The sequence below is a fragment of the Gadus chalcogrammus genome, chromosome 8 (genome assembly GCF_026213295.1).
Source record: "Gadus chalcogrammus isolate NIFS_2021 chromosome 8, NIFS_Gcha_1.0, whole genome shotgun sequence".
NCBI lineage: Eukaryota > Metazoa > Chordata > Actinopteri > Gadiformes > Gadidae > Gadus > Gadus chalcogrammus.
Window position 1 is genome coordinate 14,223,375 of NC_079419.1, and position 24,914 is coordinate 14,248,288.

Genomic DNA, 24,914 nt, shown 5'->3' on the forward strand with positions numbered 1-24,914 from the left:
ATAAGTCAACTAACCTTCATAATATGGTCTAAGTATATGTGGAACTTTTTTGTATCACATATGATCATATCAAGGTCCATTCCATCAACCAAATCTGCACTCCCAAATGATGTGTTTTGATGAACAGCTCATCAAAACTTTCCTGAGCTTTAATGGACTATATTGACTACAACCTAAACCACTGTCTGAGCCCACGTGAGAGGACAAGTGCGAGAGGTCCGAGGACATGATCAGAACCGGTGAGCCTCCTGTTAAAGTGGACACCGTTTCAGAGATTCCCTCCCACACGACCCCACCACAACCACCACCCCACATGGCCACTGGCCGTTTCCTGTCCACCCTGAGACGAATCGTGCTGCTCAGATCCAGAACAGCCTCCCCCATTCTCGCGGTCAGATTGTACCTATACAGCCTTGTATGAAAGGCCCACACTGCCAACAAGACTGGCAGTCGCTGCCGCAATGTAGGTCTTAACGACTCTGAAGATGCAGGAGTTTCGGATACAAAAAGTCAAGGACACCTGGTCTAAAACGACTTCAGCTCAGTTAAGGTTTAAAGTCTAAAAAGTAGCGGTCCAGTTGCAGCAACGCGCTTTATTTGGTGAGTTGGGCGTGGCTTGCCTTTTCCACACAACTTTCCCTGTGGTAAATCGCTGCTGTTTTATTCCTTTGGGTCTGGACTCGGACAGATTTGCCATCTAGACCTAACGGATGTAATAACCTTGGTATAGGTATAGTGATATGTTTTATCATTGAGTCGACTCCTATTGTCACAATAAACTCCTCTTTTGATTATAATTTGTTACCCAATTATGTGGTGTTTGAAGATTTCCCCCCTACTGGACATTTCAGGGACTGAAAGTGAGCCAATATGCCGAGATGAGAGCTTCTTCTTCCCGACTCTCCAGCTTCCCCTCCCGGGACTCCCTCTTGAGCCGGTAAGTTAATAACGCCGTTAAGGCATTTTAATTCCACAAACCTCTCACTATTGATACACACAGATGATTAAACTGTATGTTACATACCCAACACTTAAATAGGCAAACCATGTACGTCCCACTTATAACCTTCCCCTAAGATAAAAAGGGTTCGGAATACAATACCAAACACCACCAGTAGGCCACGCTGTTGTAACGTATAGGCGATATCACCGTTAATGTAATCGAAACGTGACGTCATCGGTAACCTGTTTCACATTAATTAATGCATTCTCTTTCTTTTCATTAATGACGTTAGAATATTTAAATAGCTCAGATATCATAGCAAATTGCATACGGGTTCTAATTACATTAAAAAAATACAGCTTTTTGTCGTTGAGCCAAACAAACACAAAGCGGACGCAGATTCCTTTAAATCCTCTACACTTTCTATTGACGGAATAACGGAATGGATGGGCTGCAGCATATCCTTTATGGATTCACCAGAGAGGAGGGGGGACGGGGGGACGGACGCATGCGCACGGCCTTATTTCTCCCCTCGTCTGCGCAAAGAAGAGCGTGCGTGCGTGTGTGTGTGTGCGAGCAGCAGACAGCCGGAGGAGAAGAAGACACTAGGGGGATAGGCAGAGAGGGAAGGCGGCACAGCGGCTGAATCATCACTTACAAAAACACTTCGCCTGGTTTTGTACCGTTTCACCCGTCGAGCCTTAGATAATTGCACGTCCGCCCTGGCGACGCGATGAGGACATTTATCTCCGGTCCGCACCGTTTGGAGACAACCGAACCGTTGTTTTTACAGCTGAGAGCGTAATTAGCGCACAGAGAAGGGCGGGCTCGCAGGAATTCAGCTATTTTGACTGCTGTCACTGGCCGCCTTTTGCCCCGAAACACACACCTCTGGCCCAGCGGATCTCCGCTTTTTTCTCAGTTTCATGTGATATATGCAATCCGCTATCTCCCCGACCGCTACTTGTATCTTCCACCGGTTTTCTCTCCTCCCGCCCGGGACCAACTCCGCCGTTGAAGGATGCCGGATCAGATCTCGGTATGCGAGTTCCTGTCGGAGACCACAGAGGACTACAATTCCCCCACCACGTCCAGCTTCACCACACGCCTGCAGAGCTGCAGAAACACCGTCACCGTGTTGGAGGAGGTGAGGCCCGCCTGTCTTGTTTTTAGTCACCGGCGCCGACGAAAGACCACAAAAAAAAACAGGTTAAATTGAATTACTAGCTGTTCCTCGACAATGAGAGGATGTTTCTATGACCTCTCCCTGTGGTGTGATAGCGGTCTGCGGTAAAGGTCCCTGGGCCTATCGATCTCAGACTGCACATCGCATCTTTCCACGAAGAGGCATTGGAGATACGGGCTAGTTCCAGTCCGTTGGTCTATTGTTGTGCTGGGAGGCTGAGGCTGGGATGCTGCTCTGCAGGCCGCTCTTCCTCATGTCCGTACAAGATGATTTGATCTATGTTCAGTTCGCCTCGGTGTACAATATAAATTATAGTTATTGACTACAGCTTCACATAAGCTGGAACTATAGTCTCTGTTTATAACTAATCAGGTATGAGGTTTAAATAAGTCTAATAAGTCTTAATTGTGGGCAAATTCTCGGCGGTTTTGCTTGTGGGTTTCGGGGGTGTCAGTCACACATTTGGTTTGATACGGAGACCTGTAGAGTTCGGGGTCTTTATTGCTTTGGTCTTGAGAGCCACATCTCAGATCGGTCAGACATCTGACTTTATAGGAGCTGCAGATGCATGACGGGAAAAGATAAAGGTGTTGCTTTGCCTTTGAGGGTCACCAGTAAGCTATCTGGTGCTAAGTGGAAGCGTCTTTCACCTGATGTCCGCAGGTGTCTTATTTTCTGAACATTATTAGAATCCTGAAACGCCACCTGATGCTATCACAGTGAAATTCCTATTTTGTGTTTCTATTTGGGAAGACTGACCTGAATGGAGCCAAAGTCAGTTGGTTGGGTGAGAACAACTCAAGTGATGATCGGTGTGTGGCGGGGCATTGATCTGTTTACGAGGCTCAAGGACGCATTGTTGTTGAGTTTATTCTGGTGTTTTTTCCTGCCCAGTAACATCTTAATTACTGCAGTCCAAGCTATACAGACCGCGTCTGGCCCAAAACCACTGTGGCTCGAAGACAGATGCTATAAATGTCTATCTGGGTCCTCCTGCCTTGTCCTGGTTTCTCCCTTCTTCCTGCTGTTCTGTCTCATTGCCGTCTCCTTTGCTTGTTAAACTTTCACATTATGTCCATCTTACAAGTCTAGTCATTCTAGAAAGCCCCTCTGATATTATCATCTAAAGTTGTCTTCCTTTTCTTGCTATGTGTTTGGGAGTTTTACAGACTATAACTGGTATAAAGTCCTACTTATTGTGATACAGGTATTTGAGACTATTGCTCTGATGAAGGACATGCTACTAACTGTGATACAAGGCCATATAAATGTGATAAAGGACATACTAACTGTGGTAAAGGTCTTTGAGGCTGTAATTGTGATAAATGGCTTTGAGACTCTAACTTTGACAAAGGGCTTTGGGACTAACTGTGATAAAGATATTTGAGACTAACTGTGACATAGGGCTTTAAGACTAACTGTGATATAGGGCTTTGAGACTAACTGTGATAAAGGGCTTTGGGACTAACTGTGATAAAGATATTTGAGACTAACTGTGACATAGGGCTTTAAGACTAACTGTGATATAGGGCTTAGAGACTAACTGTGATAAAGGGCTTTGGGACTAACTGTGACATTACAACAACAATATGCATATTATCTATCAGTTGTTTGGGTTTGAACCCTAAACCGGACTGGAATCTCTCTGTCTCTCTCTCTGTCTCTCTCCTTGCGTTAGGCTTTAGACCAGGACCGCACTGCCCTACAGAAGGTCAAGAAGTCAGTGAAAGCTGTCTACAACTCTGGCCAAGGTACTACTCATCATTCCCTATTGCTTCAGTATTGTGAGATACATTTGTTGTATGTGTCAGTGCAATCTACATTTGTCTTCTAAGTGTTGGAGCTAGGATGCCGTCAACATGTTTTTCTTCACCGGTAGCACTAACATGCCTTGTCCAATTCCAGTGTCTTTCTTTCTCCTAACATAGGGGCTAATGTCTCTTGTTTGCGTGTTGTTTCCACGCAGACCACATCCAGAACGAGGAGAACTACAGCCAGGCTCTGGATAAGTTCGGCGGGAACTTCATGAGCCGGGACAATGTTGACCTGGGGACCGCCTTCATCACCTTCTCAGGCCTCATCAAGGAGCTGTCAGTGCTCCTCAAAAACCTGGTGTGTCCCCCTCCTCTGGTTCTAAGCGGCCATCTTGGTTCTAAACGTTAGCGGGATGGGGTAACGCCCAGATAGCGTTTAGCCCCAAGATGGAACAAAGATCGCATAATGACTTATGTAATATGACATCATATAAACCAAGTGTCAAGAACATGTTTCCTTCCCGGTTTTGCACACATACGTATGCTTAATCAAACCCGCACACACACGCGCACACACGCACGGGATGGGAATCAAGCCTGAATCCTGCTCTCAAATTAGTTCTGAATTACCCTATAGGGCGTTCTGGGGTAAGATGAGCCAATTTCTACTCATGTTGTCCTCTAGGCAAGGAAAAATAAGACAGAAGTCAAATGAAGATATCTACCTTTAATTCAGAATGTCCCCTGTCAATTAAAATGATAACAATGCATCTATTACATAGGTCTGTGAAATTATGGTAAATGGATCAATTTATTCTTTCAAATTGAATGCATTTTCCATCTCCAAATAGTCGTATTTATTTGTTTCATGTAACAGCTGCCTAGATTAAAAATTCTGGCTAAATAATTCCCATGGTTTTATGTCTTGGCAAAATCACCAACATGTATGACATATATTTTTACGTGTGGATACATTTGCTTTGACATAGCAGTCATTATACCTAATATGTTAAAAACCTACTTCGACAAGCATTGTGAAAAAAACGTACTTGCAACTTTGCCATGTACCATCTATCACAGATTCTATCACAGCCAGATATAAATTATGTGTGCTTCCTGAATTGATGGTCAATGACAACAAATGTGTACAGTTGCCTAAATACAGGGGCTGGGTCAACTTACCCACTGGCTCATCTGACACCACTCTCCCCTATATTAAAAATGCCATTATATGTATTATATATGCTTTATGAAAGATTGCAGCATTGACCTTATCCTACACCTGAGTGCCCCAGCTCCTGCATCCTGTGCAGATAGTGCTTTTCCTCACCATTAAATGTATTGATTGTAGTTGGACTAATGTATTTAATATAGTGTAAAATCTATCTTTTAGTCCATCTCTGCCATTAGGCCTGTTTTTCACAAAAGCTAAAAAGTCACTTGTTTATTAATAATTTATAAATGGTCTTTTATCTTCTCCTATCTCTTCTCTCCTATTATATCCCGTTCTCTCCTCCCATCTTCTCTCCCTACCATCCCCTCTCCTCTCCTCCCCACTCTCTACCACCCCTTCTCTCTCCTCTGCTCTCCTCTCCCCTCCTCCCCTCTCCTCTCCTCCTCTCTTATGCCCTCCTCCCCTCTCCCCTGTAGCTGCAGAGTCTCAGTCATAATGTCGTCTTCTCCTTGGATTCTCTGTTGAAGGGAGACCTGAAGGGTGTGAAAGGGGTAAGAGCATCCTGGATTATATCACATTAGATGATATCATATTAGAGGATATCCCATTAGATTATATCGCATTCGATTGTATCACATTAGATTACATTATCTCACGTTAGATTATGTCGGACTAGGTACAACTGTTACTCATCTCTTAAATTTTGCTCTGCAAAGCCGTTACTGTAAAATGTGGAGTTGTGGGGATAGATTATTTTAGATTTGATTATTAAATTAAAGTAAGATAATGTCCAATAAGGTGTATTCAATCCACTTTTGTCAACACAAGTGGAACGCAGACAGTAACATTTTACTTTCTGGTCTCCAGGACATCAAGAAACCCTTTGACAAGGCCTGGAAGGACTATGAGACAAAGTTGTACGTTGTCTGTTTACTTTTTGTTTGTGAAGCAGCTTTGTTATTTCTGGTTGAGCGGTGATCATGTGCTAATGTAACATATTTTTATCTGTCTGTCTGTCTGTCTGTCTGTCTGTCTGTCTGTCTGTCTGTCTGTCTGTCTGTCTGTCTGTCTGTCTGTCTGTCTGTCTGTCTGTCTGTCTGTCTGTCTGTCTGTCTGACTGACTGTCTGTCCCTCTGTCCCCCGCCTCTCTCTCTCTGTCTCCCTGTCTGTCTGTCTGCTGATTGGTCTTCCCATCTGTCTGTGTACCTGCTGGTCTGTCTGTCTGTCTGTGTACCTGCTGGTCTGTCTGTCTGTCTGTCTGTCTGTCTGTCTGTCTGTCTGTCTGTCTGTCTGTCTGTCTCTGTCTGTCTGTCTGTCTGTCTGTCTGTCTGTCTGTCTGTCTGTCTGTCTGTCTGTCTGTCTGTCTGTCTGTCTGTCTGTCTGTCTGTCTGTCTGTCTGTCTGTCCCTCAGCTCTAAGATAGAGAAGGAGAAGAGGGAACATGCTAAGCAGCATGGTATGATCCGTACAGAGATCACCGGAGCCGAGATCGCTGAGGAGATGGAGAAGGAGAGGAGACTGTTCCAACTGCAGATGTGTGAGGTCTGTCTGCCTGTCTTTCTGTCAATATGTCTGTGTCTGTTTGTCTTTCTTTCTTTCTGTGTTTCTGTGTGTCTATGCCTGTCTTTGTCTTTGTGTCTGTCTTCATGTCTGTCTGTATGTCTGTCTGTCTGACCGTATATATGTCTGTCATTTTGAAGTTATAGCTGTTAGCTACTGGTATATGATATGAGCTGTATTTTGGCTGCAGGATTTGAGCGATCTGATATGTAGCTGTATATTAACTACATGATCTGAACTATATGATATTTAACTGCACCTTAGCTACATGATGTTGGATTTATGATATTTACCTGTATCTTAGCCAAATTATATTAAGGTGTATGTCAGCTACATGATGGTAGCTGCAGGGGGTTAGCCCTAGCTTAGCTACATAATGCTAGCTGGTGTGTGTAGTGAGACCTGTACTTGTTTCTCCGTCTAACAGTACCTCATCAAGGTGAATGAGATCAAAACCAAAAAGGGGGTGGACCTGCTGCAGAACCTCATCAAGTATTACCACGCTCAGTGCAAGTAAGAACCACATCTAGCACCAATCCGAAACACTTCCAGCCGTTGGAGCTGCTTTACGGCCACTGCTGGTCTATGCATTTTTTATTATATTTGTTAAATTATCTTTACATCCTGAAAGCAATCAGTTCATCAAATGCTCTGAAAAAAATAAGAAAGATTCTCTGTGGTTGTCGCAGGCTTGTATTAAGTCAGTCCAATCCTTTCATTCGGCCCCAGTCTGTCTCACTACCGGCTCTGCTTTCTGCGCATGCTCTGCCCGTGTGCTCATTAGGCATGACCGGAGTCTTCCACAAGGCTAGGTAGACCAATGCTGAAGCCAGCAAGCTAGTCATGTGTTTTGGGGGAGTGCTTTGGAGGTATGCCTGAAGGGAGGGGTGGGATTCTTTCAGTTGGATACTTACTGATACTGATAAATCAAGCTTACTATTGCTGGTTTCTCAAAATTCCCTTGCCTAGCTTTAAAGAGCCTAACTTGAAAACACATCAGCCTTAATTTGTCATCAATATGTAGAGGAATCTTATTCTCGATTTTCAAGTTCAAAAGTAGTCCTTGCATGTATTCGAAAATAGTCTGGGTTTCAGAAAGTAGTTATTTCCATAATGCAACTAAGACATAGTAAGCTCTGCGGACCTCCGATGGCTAACCGCTCATTTAATATTTTGGACGATTAGTCTTATTTCATGTCCAAGCACACAAGGGATCTAAACATGTTGAGATATGAGATACGAGCTCCTCGACGGCAGAAGATGTGAATGTAAACAAATTGCAATGTTCATCTGGATTGAAAATAAAGAAAAGTATCTAGATTCACGTAACTTATATATGTCATATGTGATATTCTATGCTCTATATTGTTCTATTCTGCATCTCATTCTTGTCTTCTTGTCTATATAGTTTTTTCCAGGATGGTCTGAAGACGGCTGATAAGTTGAAGCAGTACATTGAGAAACTGGCAACCGATCTGTCCAACGTAAGCGTCAATCTCTTGTTGCAAACAGTCAATTTAAATCCCTGGTTCTTATATTTTTAAATACAGTTCTGTTATTAAATACTGTATATTCGGGTTAGCATTAGTTGTTCCCATATCACTGCGGGTACTCAATTGACCTTGACAGTTGTTTAGAGGCTCATCCCTGCAAAAATGTCTGGGAACCACTGGTGTAGGACATTCCCCCTAATGCAGGCCTGCTGCATCTGTCTGTCTGTCTGTCTGTCTGTCTGTCTGTCTGTCTGTCTGTCTGTCTGTCTGTCTGTCTGTCTGTCTGTCTGTCTGTCTGTCTGTCTGTCTGTCTGTCTGTCTGTCTGTCTGTCTGTCTGTCTGCATGCCTGTCTTTCTGGGGCAGGCCTGCTGTCTGTCTCTGTCTGTCTGTCTGTCTGCATGTCTGTCTGTGGTGCAGGCCTGCTGCGCTGGCATAAAGCCGGGGACTCAGTGGTCTTGGGACGCGATGTCCCTGACACATGATAGCTGGAGAGGAGTTGAACCGAACTAATAACGATACCAAATCAAACTGCCAAATTGAAACATTTCTACACAACTTTTTGTTTTCATCACTGCTAGATTTTTTGAAATGGCTTCATGGCCAACGTTTGGTATGATAAGATTGGGAAAAAAATATTGAAAAAGGTGAAATCTTTGAGAAGGAACACCCATCTATCTTGGGATTGGCTTGGAAGTGATGGGTGACTTCCTGGAATGTTGGTATTATTTATGGATTCCGTTTCCATTTGCCTTGCTAGACTAACAGTGGGAAGAAATCCATAAAGAGTCCCCTCATCTACTTTAAACAACAACAGGATTTTGTTGCGAGTCAAATTTGCTGCAAAATATTTAGTCTGAATACTGCTACGGTTTACCTTTATATAAACCTTGTATTTCATTCCTTCTTTTTGCATATCAGGTTTTGAATGTAACTGTTTTAAAGAGGAAAACCAAAAAATGGGTAAACTTTTGCAATAAGCGATAACAATAAGGGATTACGAAGTAAGGTTTGTATATCAACAGAATGGTAGTGCAAGAGAAGATGTGTCTCAACAGAAGGTAGAGGTCGAGGAGAAGGTGTGTCTTAAAAGAAGGTGGAGGAGAAAGTGTGTCCTAACAGAAGGTGGAGGAGAAAGTGTGTCCTAACAGAAGGTAGAGCTGGAGGAGAAGGTGGAGTAGCAAGGTGTAGCTTCATGTCTGATCCGCTCCATCCCCAGATCAAGCAGAGTCAAGACGAGGAGAAGAAGCAGCTGACCGCGCTCAGGGAACTCATCAAGGACTCCCTGCAGCTGGAGCAGAAGGAGGTAGGACATCCCCGGACACCCCCAAATACCCAGGTGTACCCCCGGATACCTCCAAAAACCCAGGTGTACCCCCGGACACCCCCAAATACCCAGGTGGACCCCCGGATACCTCCAAATACCCAGGTGTACCCCAGGACACACTAGGATACCCCAAATACCCGGGTGTATTCCAGGATACCCCAAAATAAAACAGTGTACCCTAGGATACTCAAGATAACCTGGGATAACCCAAGATACCTCAAATTACCCCAAGACGTGTGTGTGTGTGGGAAGGGGGGTGGATGTGTTATCAGAACTGGATACACAGCGGCCATCCATGAGAAGGAAGGTGCTTACAGTGGAAACGGCAGTGGAAGTGATGCATTCTCTATGGCTGACATTATGCCTGCATGTCTGCCTCTCTGTCTGTCTGTCTCTCTGTCTGTCTCTCTCTCTGTCTGTCTGTCTCTCTCTCTGTCTGTCTGTCTCTCTGTCTGTCTGTCTGTCTGTCTGTCTCTCTCTCTCTGCTGTCTGGGACTGTAGTCGAGGAGAGTAAGTCTTTAAGGACGGACTTCATCAGCTTGTTGTTAGCCTGTTGGCGACCGTTGGTGTTGTATGTTGCATGGAGCTCGCCGCTTCCCGCTGGTGGATGTGTTGAAGATGTAAATGCACTAAATGTGTTGTCAAATGAGCACACCTGCAGAGGGATTGTTGTTGAACAGGACTGTTAATTACTTACTTTTTGAGCTAAAAGTCCTCCTGTTTGCTTTGACAGAAATTATTTGTTGAAAAACTAGCTTGAGGTCAACCTGCATTTGGTAAAAACAACACTTAAATGAATGCTGCGTGTGTTTATGTTGCCGTTGTACACGTCATTTGACACACAGTGCTGATGCTTATAGCATGCTTTGTGTGTGTGTGTGCGTGTGTATGTGTTATTTATGTACATGTTTGTTGCAATAGTGAACACACATTCATATTATAATATATTCTTGCTGAAGTAATGCCAATATACTGTTTGTCACTACTTTGAATGTAAGGTGTTAAGGTGTTTTAAATTACCCTGCTACTGTGCATGGCTGTGCCGTGTGATTGGTTGAGCATGTGGTTGTCATGGTTACGTATCGCCTTGCCTCTGTGACAGTTTGTCGTCGCTGCTCTCTCTGCTTCTACGGTACTGTGCCCTTCAGATAATACTAATCAATGCATTATTTTATCATGTATTCCATATGATGAGTTCCCATAGCACAGCACTGCATTTGAAGCATACTTTTCATTCACGTTTCCTAAAAAAAACAATTATTTTGTGGCTACAATATAGTGTGTTGGTTTGTGTGTGTTCTTGTGTGTGTTTGCGTGCTTGTGCGTATGTGCATGCTCGTTTCTTTGGCTGTGTGTGTGTTGGTGTGTGCGTGCTTATGCGTGTGTGTGTGTAGGACTCCCAGAGCAGACAGGCTGGGTACAGCATGCACCAGCTTCAGGGGAACAAGGAGTTTGGCTGTGAGAAGAAAGGCTACCTCTTAAAGAAAAGTGATGGGTAGGCCTGTATACACACACACACACACACACACACACACACACACACACACACACACACACACACACACACACACACACACACACACACACACACACACACACACACACACACACACACACACACACAATATGACTCATAGCTTGTTTCCCCACCCTAGGATAAGAAAGGTCTGGCAGAGGAGGAAGTGCTCCGTCAAGAGTGGGATCCTTACCATCTCCCACGCAACAGTAAGAACTACATCGCCCACAATGCAACGCTCTTGCTTTCAAGACTATAACGATTTGTTGTCCTTTTTGCATAATACTCTTGCTGCAGACAGTAACTGGTGGGGATTCTTATGTATGCGTGTGTGTGTGTGTGTCTGTGTCTATCTCTCTGTCTCTGTCCTTCAGTCTAACAGGCAGCCTGTAAGACTGAACCTGTTGACCTGTCAGGTGAAACCAGGCGGGGATGACAAAAAATGCTTTGACCTCATTTCCTGTGAGTAGGCTGCGTGCATTCCTTCCTTCCTTAAAGCTAGGGTAGGAAATAGAGTGGGAAACCAGCCTTCCTTAAAGCTAGGGTAGGCAATATAGTAGGAAATCTGCATTCCTTAAAGCTAGGGTAGGCAATAGTAGGAAACCAGCCTTCCTTTAAGCTGGAGTAGGAAACCAACCAGAGTCAGCTCCGGTCATGTGCAACAAGTGCACGGGCAGAGTGCACGCAGGTAGCCAGGTAGCTAGGTAGACAGACAGATAGGCCATCCAATTATTTCATTGCGGCCGAAAAAACGGATTGGCCGGGGTTATTACAAGGCCTGGGACATCCACAGATAGCTGATATTTATTTGTATTATTTTAGAACATTTAATTAAATGATTGCTGTTGTGATACCCGTAGCTTTAAGGGAGATTTATAATCTCAACTGCAGTCTATGGTCCAAAACACAGCCACTGCCAGCCACGGCTTTTTGCTGTTCATTCAAGGCGACTATAAATTAGGTTTTAGCTAGCTAACTGAATACTAATCATCTGTTAACTCCCCAATGCCTCCCAATAGTTGAGCGATTAGTTAAATAATACTGTCTATAAACGACGGAGCTATAATGTTTTGTTCCCGTTGTTCCAGATAACAGAACGTACCACTTCCAGGCGGAGGATGAGCAGGAGTTTGTCATGTAAGACGTGTCCTCGCTCACAGTCCTACTCGGGATTGTCATGTGGATGGAACACAGTGACATTCAACACAAATCTAATCACTACTCCCTGCTATGTCTCTCTGTGTGTCGCTATGTCTCTCCGTCTGTCTCTTTGTCCGTCAATCTCTGTCTCTCTGTGTCGTCCTGTCTGTCTGTCTGTCTGTCTGTCTGTCTGTCTGTCTGTCTGTCTGTCTGTCTGTCTGTCTGTCTGTCTGTCTGTCTGTCTGTCTGTCTGTCTGTCTGTCTGTCTGTCTGTTTGTCTGTCTTCCTCCCTCCCTCCCTCTGTCCCTCCAACCCTCAATCTTTCCCTCCCTCCCCCCTTTCTCTGTCCCTCCTTCCGTATTTCCCTCCCCCCGTCTTTTCCTCCCTCCCTCCCTTCCTCCTTCCGTTTCTCCCATATTCTCCCTCTCCCTCCCTCTCTCCCTCCCTCCGCCCTCCCTCTCTCCCTCCCTCCGCCCTCCCTCCCTCCCTCCGCCCTCCCTCTCTCCCTCCCTCTCTCCCTCCCTCCCTCCGCCCTCCCTCTCTCCCTCCCTCCCTCCGCCCTCCCTCCCTCCGCCCTCCCTCTCTCCCTCCCTCCCTCCCTCCCTCCCTCCCTCCCTCTCCAGTTGGATCTCGGTGCTGACCAACAGTAAGGAGGAGGCGCTGAACGTGGCGTTCCAGGGGGGAGGCGCTCAGAGCACGGCGGGGGACAGCTCCATGGAGGAGCTGACCCGGAGTGTCATCGAGGAGGTGCTCAGGATGCCCGGCAACGACTCCTGCTGTGACTGTGGAGCGGCAGGTAGGACCGCACCAGGACACCATGAGCCGTGTTTTACCATGAAGAAGACCGAACGGTCAACGCCGGGAAGGGACTGACCGCCGGCGGGGAGCGGGAGTGTGAGCGATGGGTGAGCTTCTTCCCCCTGTTGTTGCAGACCCCCGCTGGATCTCCACCAACCTGGGGGTGGTTACCTGCATCGAGTGCTCGGGCATCCACAGGGAGATGGGCGTCCACGTGTCCCGGATCCAGTCCCTGGAGCTGGACAAGCTGGGCACCTCTGAGCTGCTGGTACGTCCGTCTGTCTCCCTGTCTGACAGACGGGGCGTCTGCCCGTTCACCTGTCTGTGTCCTCGTCCGTCTGTTTGCCTGTTCACCTGTCTGTGTCCTCGTCCGTCTGTCTCCCTGTCTGACAGACGGGGCGTCTGCCCGTTCACCTGTCTGTGTCCTCGTCCGTCTGTCATCTGTCTCTCTCTCTCTTTCTGTTCACATATCGATTCTGTTTGTCTGTCTATCCGTCTGTTTGTTTCTTTGTTTCTTTGTCTGTCTGCATGCATGTCTCTATTGTTTGTCTGTCTGTGTTTCACACTGTTTGTGTGTCTCTATATTAACCTGTGTTTCTCTGTCTGTCGCCCTCGGCCTGTCTGTGTCTGTCAGACTGTATCTCAATGTCGTTACCAAATTGTTTACAATGTTTTGAATGTCAAATTCAACAAAGGGTTGATGCAGGAAAATCACTTTATTAATCTATAATAATGTTTTCTTCTTTCTAAATCATCTTCAGGTTGCTAAGAATGTTGGGAACAGTAGTTTTAATGAGATCCTGGAAGGAAACCTTCCCTCGGCATCCGCTAAGCCCAGCCCGTCCAGCGACATGTGAGTAACCAATCAGCAACAAGTAAAGGAGGGGAAACCAGCAAGTTAGTAACCAATCAGCAACAAGTACAGGAGAAACCAGGAAGTTAGTAGCCTATAAGAAACAAATATTGGAGGAGAAACCAGCAAGTTAGTAACCTATAAGCAACAAATATAGGAAGAGAAACCAGGAAGTTAGTAACCAATAACCAACGAATACATGAGGAAAAAAGGAAAAGGGCTGCGCTAGTTTTTAATTAAATTCAAATAGCAAAGCATTGAACAACAGAGTAACCTCTGAAATAACCTAGTTAATGAATTCAGTTTAAAAAAACAACAACTAAGGTAAACGTTTTCCTCCCATTCTTAACCGTGTAGAATCTGACACTTGAACACATTAGGGTTAACCTGAGAACCTTTCGCTGGGCGTTCAGGGGTCCTAACCCCTAAACCCACAGCCCCGGTACAGCCCCGGAACAGCAGCTCAAGGACCCCTTTATCCAAACCCTTGAACTAATATTAGATCACTTTGAACAGCATCGTTATTAATGTTGCCACTATTGCTGGTCTTCACTTTTTTAGCAAATACACAACACAAAATCCATCTTTTCACACATGCCCCCCGGAACCGACTTACGTGACGATAACAATGACATAGCAAATACATAGACAACATAAACAAAGCCCTTATCCACCAACATTTAACGTTAATTTAAAATGAAAACATTCTGGTTGAAGGTTCTTATCAAGATATTCAGAACGCAGATCCTCCTACAAAAACTGCAAACTGATTGTCGTTTTTAATGGCGTGGCCTTCCCAGGTCTGTGAGGAGGGAGTACATCAACGCCAAATACATCGACCACAAGTTCACCAGGCGGACCACTGCCATGGCGACGGGCCGGGTGGCGGAGGTGTACGATGCGGTGCGCTCTCGAGACCTGCTGTCACTCATCAAGCTGTACGCAGAGGGGGCGGAGCTATTGGAGCCACTGCCCGACGCTGAGAAGGTGTGGCTGGTGTAGCTAACGCTGTGTTAGCATGTTCCATTTAATCACTAGGTTTCATTATTCTTTATTTCATGCATAGATGTACCATCTCATTTTCGAGTGGGTCCTTACAAATAATGATAAACAAAAACTGCAAACTGATTGTCGTTTTTAATGGCGTGGCCTTCAGGTCTGTGAGGAGGGAGTACATCTTGTATTGTTTATTGTTTATTGTTTTGGTTTAACAGTAAGCAGATTCAGTGACCCTGTTGTGTTAGCATATTCAGTGAGCATGTTGTGTTAGCATATTCAGTTAGCATGTTGTGTTAGCATATTCAGTTAGAAGCTGCTAGCATGTTTTGATGACGCTAGCATGTTTTGATGAGGCCTCCACCGTGTGTGTTTTGTGTGTGTTTCAGGAGTCTGGAGAGACCGTTCTTCACTACTGCGTTAGGACCTCGGACCACACTTCCCTCCACCTGGTTGACTTCCTGGTCCAGAACAGGTAGTTACTGGTTCTTAATAAGCGTCTGTTCCGATGGAAGGACCTCAATTATTTTTTAAAACAAAAAGGCTGTTGGAGGCTGTGGCCTCTAAACACCCCTACCTATGGAGGACACACAGACGTGTCCTGTCGGTTCCTGTGATGCGGGGCTGTGATGCTGTGTCTCTGTGTGTCGCCCCCTAGTGGTAATCTGGACCGCCAGACGGAGAGCGGGAACACGGCGCTCCACTACTGCTGTCTGTACGAGAAACACCAGTGTGTCAAGCTGCTACTGAGGGGCAAACCTGCCATTGACATCGGTAGGATATGCTACGCTAGGCTATGATATGCTAGGCCAGGCTATGCTTTGCTATGTTACCCTAGGCTATGTCAGAACATGCTATGCTTGACTGTTTTAAACTAGTCCAAGTCGTGTCTGAGTGGTATGGATTTCAGGAGCGATGGTATTTATCTACAAATGAACTGGAATGATTACATGGTCACAATGAATTGAGGACTCACTGCCCCTTTCCCCTAACAGCCAATCAGAGTGGTGAGACGGCTCTGGACATTGCCAGGAGACTGAGGAATGGCCAGTGTGAGGAACCGGTATGTACCCACCCAAACGAACCATCAGCGTCTCACCCTAATCAGCTGTGTCACCACTTATCTTTATCTACATGTCTCTCTTTCTGACCTATGTCAATCTCTGCTCTATGTCTCTCTCTCTCTCTCTCTCTCTCTCTCTCTCTCTCTCTCTCTCTCTCTCTCTCTCTCTCTCTCTCTCTCTCTCTCTCTCTCTCTCTGCCCCTATGTCTCTCTCTCTCCCCCCATGTCTCTCTAGCTGCTGGAGGCTGCTTCTGGCAGGTTTAATCCTCACGTCCACGTGGAGTTTGACTGGAACCTCCGCATGGAGGAGCTGGACGACAGCGATGACGAGCTGGACGACAAGGTAGAGGGAGGGACAGATTGATGAAGAAGAGATAGTTTATGTAATTTAGTCAATGTATTATAGATGGTGTATGTATAAAAAATTCATGAAGGTACATAGATTATAGATGGAGTGTAGGTCTATGTATTAAAGGGTGTGTGTGTATTATTCCTACGTATCATTCCTCAGTGTAGTCCAGTGAAGAGATGGTTTATGTAATATAGTATATGTATTAAAGGTGGAGTGTGAGTCTATGTATTAAAGGGGTGTGTATCATTCCTCAGTGTAGTCCAGTGTAGAGATGGTTTATGTAATATAGTGTATGTATTAAAGGTAGAGTGTGAGTCTATGTATTAAAGGTGGAGTGTGAGTCTATGTATTAAAGGCGGAGTGTGAGTCTATGTATTAAAGGGGTGTGTATCATTCCTCAGTGTAGTCCAGTGAAGAAGGACCGCTCCCCCCGCCCTCAGAGCTTCTGTCAGAGCTTCTCCTCCAGCGGGTCCTCACAGGATAAACTCGGTCTCCCAGGAGGCTTTGCCCCCCACCGGGACAAGCAGCGGCTGTCGTACGGCGCCTTCGCTAACCCTGTGTTCAGCAGCTCCACCGACAACCCTCCCTCCCCCGGGCCCGACTCAGGGACCCCGGCCCCCGTCAGGAACCTGGGGAAAGGTAGGAGCAGGGGACCACACCAGTATAATGAAATAACAATGGTTAGAATACATGTAAAGGCACTATGGTCATAATACCTCAAAACAAAATGGTTAGAATACATTTATAACACAACGTTCAAAGTACAATAACAAAAAGGATGATAATACAACATTTACTAAGAAATAAAGATAAGAAAGTTATAAATGTACAAAAGAGTAATGATACGTTTAAAAGTTGCGTGAATGAGAGTAGCATAAATGTTAATCATAATGTGCAAATATGTTACAGATAGGGTTTGTAATAAATGGCCCCGCCCCCTCCAGGTATCCCGGCTGACCCGCCCACCTCGCTGCCTCTTAACTCCGCCCCCTGTGGAACAGCAGGTGGAAGCTCCACCCTCAAGAAGAGACCTCCACCACCCCCACCCGAACACAAGCGCACTATGTCCGACCCCCCCAGCCCTGTGATGCAAGGTCACCACAGCAAGGGTGTGTGTGTGTGTGTGTGTGTGTGTGTGTGTGTTTGTGTGTGTGTGTGTGTGTGTGTGTGTGTGTGTGTGTGTGTGTGTGTGTGTGTGTGTGTGTGTGTGTGTGTGTGTGTGTGTGTGTGTGTGTGTGTGCAGCTTCAAAAGATCTTTCTTTTTTTAAGATGAGCTCACACACAGACACACACAGAAACAGCCTCTGACCTTTGACCCCATATGTGACTAACGTTGTCTCTCGTCCCTCCACAGGATGTGACTTCACTCCCTCAACAGGAAGTGACTTCTCCCAGACAGGAAGCAGAAGCTCACCTGGTAACAAGTTTGAGGGACACCAGCAGCAGCAAAGGTACACACACAAACACACACAAGCACGCATGCACACACACACACAGAACGTACGTATAGAGTTTTAAACAGAGAAATAGGAGACTTTGAGGTAGACTGTTTTAAGGCCTGTGATGTAAACTTGACCTTTAACCTTTTGTCTGTCACAGCACCAACACTAGCAACACAAAGTCCACTCTGGGACCACGGGTTCTTCCCAAACTACCTCAGAAAGGTAATCTCTCTAAGTATCATTATCTCTTAATCTGTCATTCTCTTTCACTCCTCAATATACTACATAATGTTAATCCATCTCTCTCTCTCTCTCTCTCTCTCTCTCTCTCTCTCTCTCTCTCCGTCTCTCTCTGGTGTACCAGTGGCTCTAAGGAAGATCGACACAGTCCACCTCCCGTCGTTGGACAAGTCCTCGCAGCCCACCCAGAGGCCCTCCCCCTCGCCCTCCGACCCCGCCCAGAAGTCCCCGCCCTTCATCGACGCCTCCCCGAAGCCCCCCCCCACGCCCGTCGACTCAACCCAGCAGAGACTCCCATTGGCCGAGAAGCCCTCGCTGGCCGACCTGCCGCCCAAACCCCAACTGAAGGACCTGCCCCCCAAGCCCCAGCTGGCCCAGCGACCCCGGCTCTCCGGCCCGCCCCCTCACGCCGCCGTTACCACGGAGACGGCGAGCTCCGGCGGGAATGACAGCAAGTCTGTCCAGCAGGGGGAGCCGGAGGAGCAGGAGACCAACGGAACCACGTCGGACGCCGTGGAGACGCCCATCCCTCTGCCACGCAAACTCAACACGGTGAGATGGAGCCGCTTGTTACCATGGATACCGTTAAGGCCACAGATATTTTGGGCTGCTGAATGCATTCACTTAATACAGCGGAAATTAATCTTAATATGGGACAATATCAAAGGTACACTGTGCTACTTGGCTCTTACACACTGTGTCTGGTAGATGCTCCCTTCATGGCTACAGCGATCCAGGCTAATTGCTCAGATTCTACAGCAGCGTAGAGAAATCTCATGGGACATTTTGTTTAGTTGGCCTCGCTTCTAGAGGGTGGGCGGGGCTTGGAGAGAGGGAGGGGATTAGAGAGATTAGGGAGCGGGAGGGCTTTCGAGAGAGTAAGGAGATGGAGGGGTGAGGAGGAGAGAGTAGGGAGATGGAGGGGTGAGGAGAGAGTAGGGAGATGGAGGGGTGAGGAGGAGAGAGTAGGGTGAGGAGGAGAGAGGAGGGAGATGGAGGGGTGAGGAGGGAGTAGGGAGATGGAGGGGTGAGGAGAGAGTAGGGAGATGGAGGGGTGAGGAGGAGAGAGTAGGGAGATGGAGGGGTGAGGAGGAGAGAGTAGGGAGATGGAGGGGTGAGGAGGAGAGAGGATGAAGATGGAGGGTGAGGAGAGAGTAGGGAGATGGAGGGGTGAGGAGGAGAGAGTAGGGAGATGGAGGGGTGAGGAGGAGAGAGTAGGGAGATGGAGGGGTGAGGAGGAGAGAGGATGAAGATGGAGGGTGAGGAGAGAGTAGGGAGATGGAGGGGTGAGGAGAGTGTAGGGAGATGGAGGGGTGAGGAGGGAGTAGGGAGATGGAGGGGTGAGGAGGAGAGGGTAGGGTGAGGAGGAGAGAGGAGGGAGATGGAGGGTGAGGAGAGAGTAGGGAGTTGGTGGGGTGAGGAGGAGAGAGTAGGGAGATGGAGGGGTGAGGAGGGAGTAGGGAGATTGAGGGGTGAGGAGGAGAGAGTAGGGTGAGGAGGAGAGAGTAGGGAGATGGAGGGGTGAGGAGAGAGTAGGGAGATGGAGGGGTGAGGAGGAGAGGGTAGGGTGAGGAGGAGAGAGGAGGGAGATGGAGGGTGAGGAGAGAGTAGGGAGATGGAGGGGTGAGGAGGAGAGAGTAGGGAGATGGAGGGGTGAGGAGGAGAGAGTAGGGAGATGGAGGGGTGAGGAGGAGAGGGTAGGGTGAGGAGGAGAGAGGAGGGAGATGGAGGGTGAGGAGAGAGTAGGGAGATGGAGGGGTGAGGAGGAGAGAGGATGAAGATGGAGGGTGAGGAGAGAGTAGGGAGATGGAGGGGTGAGGAGAGTGTAGGGAGATGGAGGGGTGAGGAGGAGAGGGTAGGGTGAGGAGGAGAGAGGAGGGAGATGGAGGGTGAGGAGAGAGTAGGGAGATGGAGGGGTGAGGAGGAGAGAGTAGGGAGATGGAGGGGTGAGGAGGAGAGAGTAGGGAGATGGAGGGGTGAGGAGGAGAGGGTAGGGTGAGGAGGAGAGAGGAGAGAGTAGGGAGATGGAGGGGTGAGGAGGAGAGAGTAGGGAGATGGAGGGGTGAGGAGAGAGTAGGGAGATGGAGGGGTGAGGAGGAGAGTGTAGGGAGATAGAGGGGTGAGGAGGAGAGAGTAGGGTGAGGAGGAGAGAGGAGAGAGTAGGGAGATGGAGGGGTGAGGAGGAGAGAGTAGGGTGAGGAGGAGAGAGGAGGGAGATGGAGGGGTGAGGAGGAGAGAGTAGGGTGAGGAGGAGAGAGTAGGGAGATGGAGGGGTGAGGAGGAGAGAGTAGGGTGAGGAGGAGAGAGGAGGGAGATGGAGGGTGAGGAGAGAGTAGGGAGATGGAGGGGTGAGGAGGAGAGAGTTAGGAGATGGAGGGGTGAGGAGGAGGGAGTTAGGAGATGGAGGGGTGAGGAGGAGGGAGTTAGGAGATTGAGGGGTGAGGAGGAGGGAGTTAGGAGATGGAGGGGTGAGGAGGGAGTAGGGAGATTGAGGGGTAAGTAGGAGAATTCTTTCCCGAAAATTTACAATGGAGCTATCTTGAAATCACAAAAGGCGCATATTGTACCCTTTAACTTAATACAAGGTCAGTGTCTTTTTTGTAATTTGCTCGTTAATACAGAAGCTTTAACTTGTGGGAGGACTTATCGTGCAGTATAGTAACGTGACGGTGCCCCCCCCCCCCTGCAGGGCAAGGCCAAGACGCGCCGCGTGAAGACCATCTACGACTGCCAGGCGGACAACGACGACGAGCTGACCTTCGCCGAGGGGGAGGTGATCGTGGTGACAGGGGAAGAGGACCAGGAGTGGTGGGTAGGTACCAGGACGCACACACACACACACACACACACACACACACACACACACACACACACACACACACACACACACACACACACACACACACACACACACACACACACGGACGAAGGAACACACGGATGAAAGAATGCACACACACAGACAAACTTGTTAAAGGTGGTGCACATGTTTGTTATTATATCTTTGGTACAGCGTGTGTTGATGTGTGTTTGCATGCGCACGCCGTGTGTGAGTGTGTGTGCGAGAGTTATTGAGTGAGTGTGAATTTAGAAAACTTGAGTGTACAGTTCCATGGATTGTAAAGCGTAAAGTAATGTTGTCAATAATGATGTCTATTATATTCTTCTAGATTAAGCTTATGTTTGTGTTTATGTTCAGGTGAGAGGGGAAGTTGAGGATGTGGTTAAAGTCAGGCTTATACATCGGTGGGGGCCGAGGTGTAAGCAATGCATCATGGGAATAATCTCTTCCAGATCGGGCACGTCGAGGGCTACCCGGAACGCCGCGGCGTCTTCCCCCTGTCCTTCGTCCACATCCTGTCAGACTGACAGCCAGCTTGGTGGTCGCCTCCCCAAAGCACAAGCCCCGCCCCCGACCCCCCCCCCCCCCGCCCTGGGCGGTTCCGGCCCGGTTCTGTGTAAATAGCTGCTGTAGCAAAAAAGAAGCCGGCTGCCAGTGTGTTCCCATAGTAACCCAGCATGCTCGCACTGGCTGGGAGGCTCTGTAACTGTATAGCTAATGTATAGCTACCAAGACATCTCTCATCTGTTCAGACGTATACCCCACCTGTACATGTACAGCCTTGTTTACATAGCAAGGAGAGAGAGTGTGTGTGTGTGTGTGTGTGTGTGTGTGTGTGTGTGTGTGTGTGTGTGTGTGTGTGTGTGTGTGTGTGTGTGTGTGTGTGTGTGTGTGTGTGTGTGTGTGTCTGCGTGTGGGTGTGTGTGTGTGTGTGTGTGTGTGTGTGTGTGTGTGTGTGTGTGTGTGTGTGTGTGTGTGTGTATGTTGAACCCATCTAGATCTCCACAGTATTATATATGTCTATGTCTCACTACACCCCCCTCCCCCTGGAGAATTTCCTGGAGTAGCTTCTGGAAGATATTTATTCCATGTTCCGCAGTAAATTAATCAAGTATGGGGCTGGAGTTTACGCTGCAGGAGTGAGAGGGAATTGACTGGATTTCACTGGACTTTACCAACACAATAGTACTTCCTAGCAGACTTCTGCTTCTACACATCCCATAATACGAGGGGGTAGCCTGACAGTATTATATCTTGAATAACAGAACATTGTGAGGAAATTCTGTCCCCTGCAACGCTGCACACAATCCGTTGTCACGGCAATGCTCGATAACTCCTGTAGATTTCATTAAGTTAATATGTAGTATGATGTATGGTGTGTTTAACGTCAATATGTTTATTGGAATCCAAGCTGAAAGGTTCTTTGTTCAATCCCCTTGAGCCAGCTTTCTACGCCCTACCTGCTCCTTAATGACATGTTTCCGTACTGTCCAGCATCTAGATGCTCCTTAATGACCGATCTCTGTATATTCACTGTCTAACCCCTACCTGCTCCTTAATGACCTGTATCTGTATTCACTGTCTAACCCCTACCTGTTCCTTAATGACCTGTCCCTGTACTGTCTAACCCCTACCTGCTCCTTAATGACCTGTCCCTGTACTGTCTAACCCCTACCTGTTCCTTAATGACCTGTCCCTGTACTGTCTAACCCCTACCTGCTCCATAATGACCCGTCTCTGTACTGTCTAACCCCTACCTGCTCCTTAGTGACCCGTCTCTGTCACCCCTGTGAAGGGGGTCTTGGATGGCAGAATCAGTGCTACCTATGGGCTCGGTCCTATGTGTTACTTGGTGCTTGACTTGGTAGCGATCCACTTAAGGCACGCTGCATAAAAGTGTTTCCTCAATGACTTGGAAGACATTGGGGGCTGGGGCAGAGGTCGGGGTAGTGGGTGGTCCATAGGGTTAAGTTAGGGTTATTGTAGGGTTAGTGTCTGTGTTTTTTAGAAGTGCAGGGTTATTCTAGAAGAATGGTGTTGCTGCACCCCCCCTACCCCATGTCAGACCTAAGTCCCACCCCCTTTAACCAGTAGTGACCAATAAACAATGTGACCCTCTTTGAAATGACGTAGAAATCGACCAATCAGGACACCCAACATCACATCGTCTTTGGTTGCTGTTGTGGTTGTGTTTGCTAAAGAAATGTGGTGTTGTTGTGTATAGTTTGAATGAGCAGTGACCGCTGTGGCTGACGAAGCTGGTCATGTGACCAGGAAGAGACTATTTCATTGGTGCAGAGTGGATGTGACCTCATCTCTCTAGGAAGGATCATGACTTGAAGATATAATCCGTTACATTGTATTGAGAACCACTTCACTATATATCTACGGTGATATCACAGAACGGAATATTTGAATGGCCCTACGGGTCTACGGGTCGTGTGTGGAATGGTTTCATCTCCAGGTTGAAATAAGGGTTTCTAATACTTGTGTACCAAGTAGAGGTCCGAAGATGCTGTACAAGAACCAAGCCCAAAGGGACCAGGCACTGTCTTATATAAGGCCCAAGACCGCAGCAGAGTCTGAAGGAGCTCCAAGCGACCTCCATCCAGAAAAAGCAGTTATATAACTAACTGATGAAAAGACACACAGCATGTGCTGTTTGACTCACCATCGAATCTCGTTACCAATCATTTGTTTGTGCTATAATCTTTATTGGATTACCTTGAATGTTTTTAGACATAAAATAATTTATAATAATTATAATAACGATAGTCAAAAATAATTTATTAAAGTTGAAGGAAAAAAAAACTCAAACCGCTTTCGGGCCCCAGGGGTCAGATCAAAGTTTATCGAGGCTCAAGACAAATGGCAGTCAGTTCAGACCCAAACCCGATCAGAAGTAGATTAATAGACAAGACTGTATCCATGAACCCATTTGGTTCCGATCCCACACCACCAGGTTGGTTTCGGCTGTGCCTGGCTGGGGTGGTCCAAAGACACCTCATTAGAATAGCAAGCAGCTAAAGAAGGATCTACTGGGGGCAGTTACCGCTCTTTAAACGGTTTCTTAAGTCATTCCGTGCATGCCCTCCGCTGCTTCGACGAAAGACACGCATCGCAGCAACGTCGCCATGGAGACGGGCTGGAGAACGAGGACCAAACGAAAAACGCAAAGCACATCACTGGAAAGACTGGATGGGGGACGGCTTCTGGCGCCCCCTGCCGCTGGCAGAGTGTAACGACGCGAAAGAGTCGCTTCCTTGGAGTTCAGCCCCCCCTTCCCGTTATTGCAGACGCATAGGAAGCCGATATTCTTCATAATACTGTGATAACTGTTCCTGTTTAAATGTTATATCAGATCTGATCAATAAAAAGAACGAATGACACATCGTCTGTTACGTCTCTCATTGTGCAGTTCAAAACCAGCTGTGATGTGGTTACCCTCTGTCCCTCGGGGGGCGACACCCAGAGACAGATCGTGGAAGGCGGGATGGGAGTGGTGATTTTTTGGGACAGCAATTGCTTCGTCTGTATGCAAAAAAATAGGGATGCAATCAGCTGCATTACATCGGAACAAACGTGCATAAATGTGCTAGTTTAATAACACTATCGTCTTGAATTAATTTACAGATTAATTAACATGCTATTTAATTACATGATTAGTGCATCTAATTGACATGAATCAGTGTTCTGCAACTATAAATGTAACTAAATGTTTGTGCAGTCAGCGGTAGACACCGCACAGGAGCAGTAAGACAGTGCCAAGCTGAACGAGAACTGAGCCTTGGGGCTACATAAATGTGTAGCGTTGAGAGCACGGCTCCGACTTCGAGGCAATCACAGAGAGTACGAACTACTCCGGCAGCAAGGGCTGCTTAGAGACCGTCTTTGCGCTATTCGGCGGCTAAAAGGGTCAAATATAAACTCCTAATGCACTGTTGCTTTGGTTAAGGCCAGCTCGTTTGTCAATAAGTGTCACTTCCTCCTCAAGAAATCAATTCCTTTTATAGTTACGGGCTGCCTCTCCCCGTTCTCCAACTCACGCTCATAGAGCACTGTGAAGCGCGTGTGCGTTAGAGCCAAGGCAGCATCCGGTGGAATTGAGTCTCCAACAATAAAGGTCTATTTGGAGTCTATTTTGTTGTGGTTGGTAGAATCCGTTCTTTTTGCATCGGTTGCATACAGTAATTCAGGATTCTAGTACAGCATAAAAGTGATTTTAGAAGTATGTCATA

General features: G+C 47.1%; 1 protein-coding gene across 1 annotated transcript; it reads left to right on the plus strand.

Annotated features, from left to right (window-relative positions):
- The first annotated feature begins 352 nt into the window (after positions 1 to 352).
- Positions 353 to 21,203, plus strand: asap1a (ArfGAP with SH3 domain, ankyrin repeat and PH domain 1a). The gene is made up of 30 exons (XM_056597316.1): positions 353 to 600; positions 852 to 937; positions 1,964 to 2,090; positions 3,808 to 3,880; positions 4,096 to 4,241; positions 5,534 to 5,608; positions 5,925 to 5,974; positions 6,469 to 6,598; positions 7,044 to 7,129; positions 8,025 to 8,100; positions 9,327 to 9,413; positions 10,829 to 10,929; positions 11,090 to 11,159; positions 11,325 to 11,412; positions 12,039 to 12,087; positions 12,714 to 12,886; positions 13,023 to 13,156; positions 13,650 to 13,741; positions 14,542 to 14,728; positions 15,127 to 15,212; positions 15,396 to 15,511; positions 15,733 to 15,800; positions 16,036 to 16,143; positions 16,554 to 16,791; positions 17,097 to 17,261; positions 17,507 to 17,603; positions 17,752 to 17,816; positions 17,959 to 18,386; positions 20,524 to 20,646; positions 21,129 to 21,203. Exons 2-30 carry the CDS (start codon positions 879 to 881, stop codon positions 21,201 to 21,203), a joined length of 3,372 nt encoding a protein of 1,123 aa, XP_056453291.1. The 5' UTR covers positions 353 to 600; positions 852 to 878.
- The last annotated feature ends 3,711 nt before the right edge of the window (positions 21,204 to 24,914 follow it).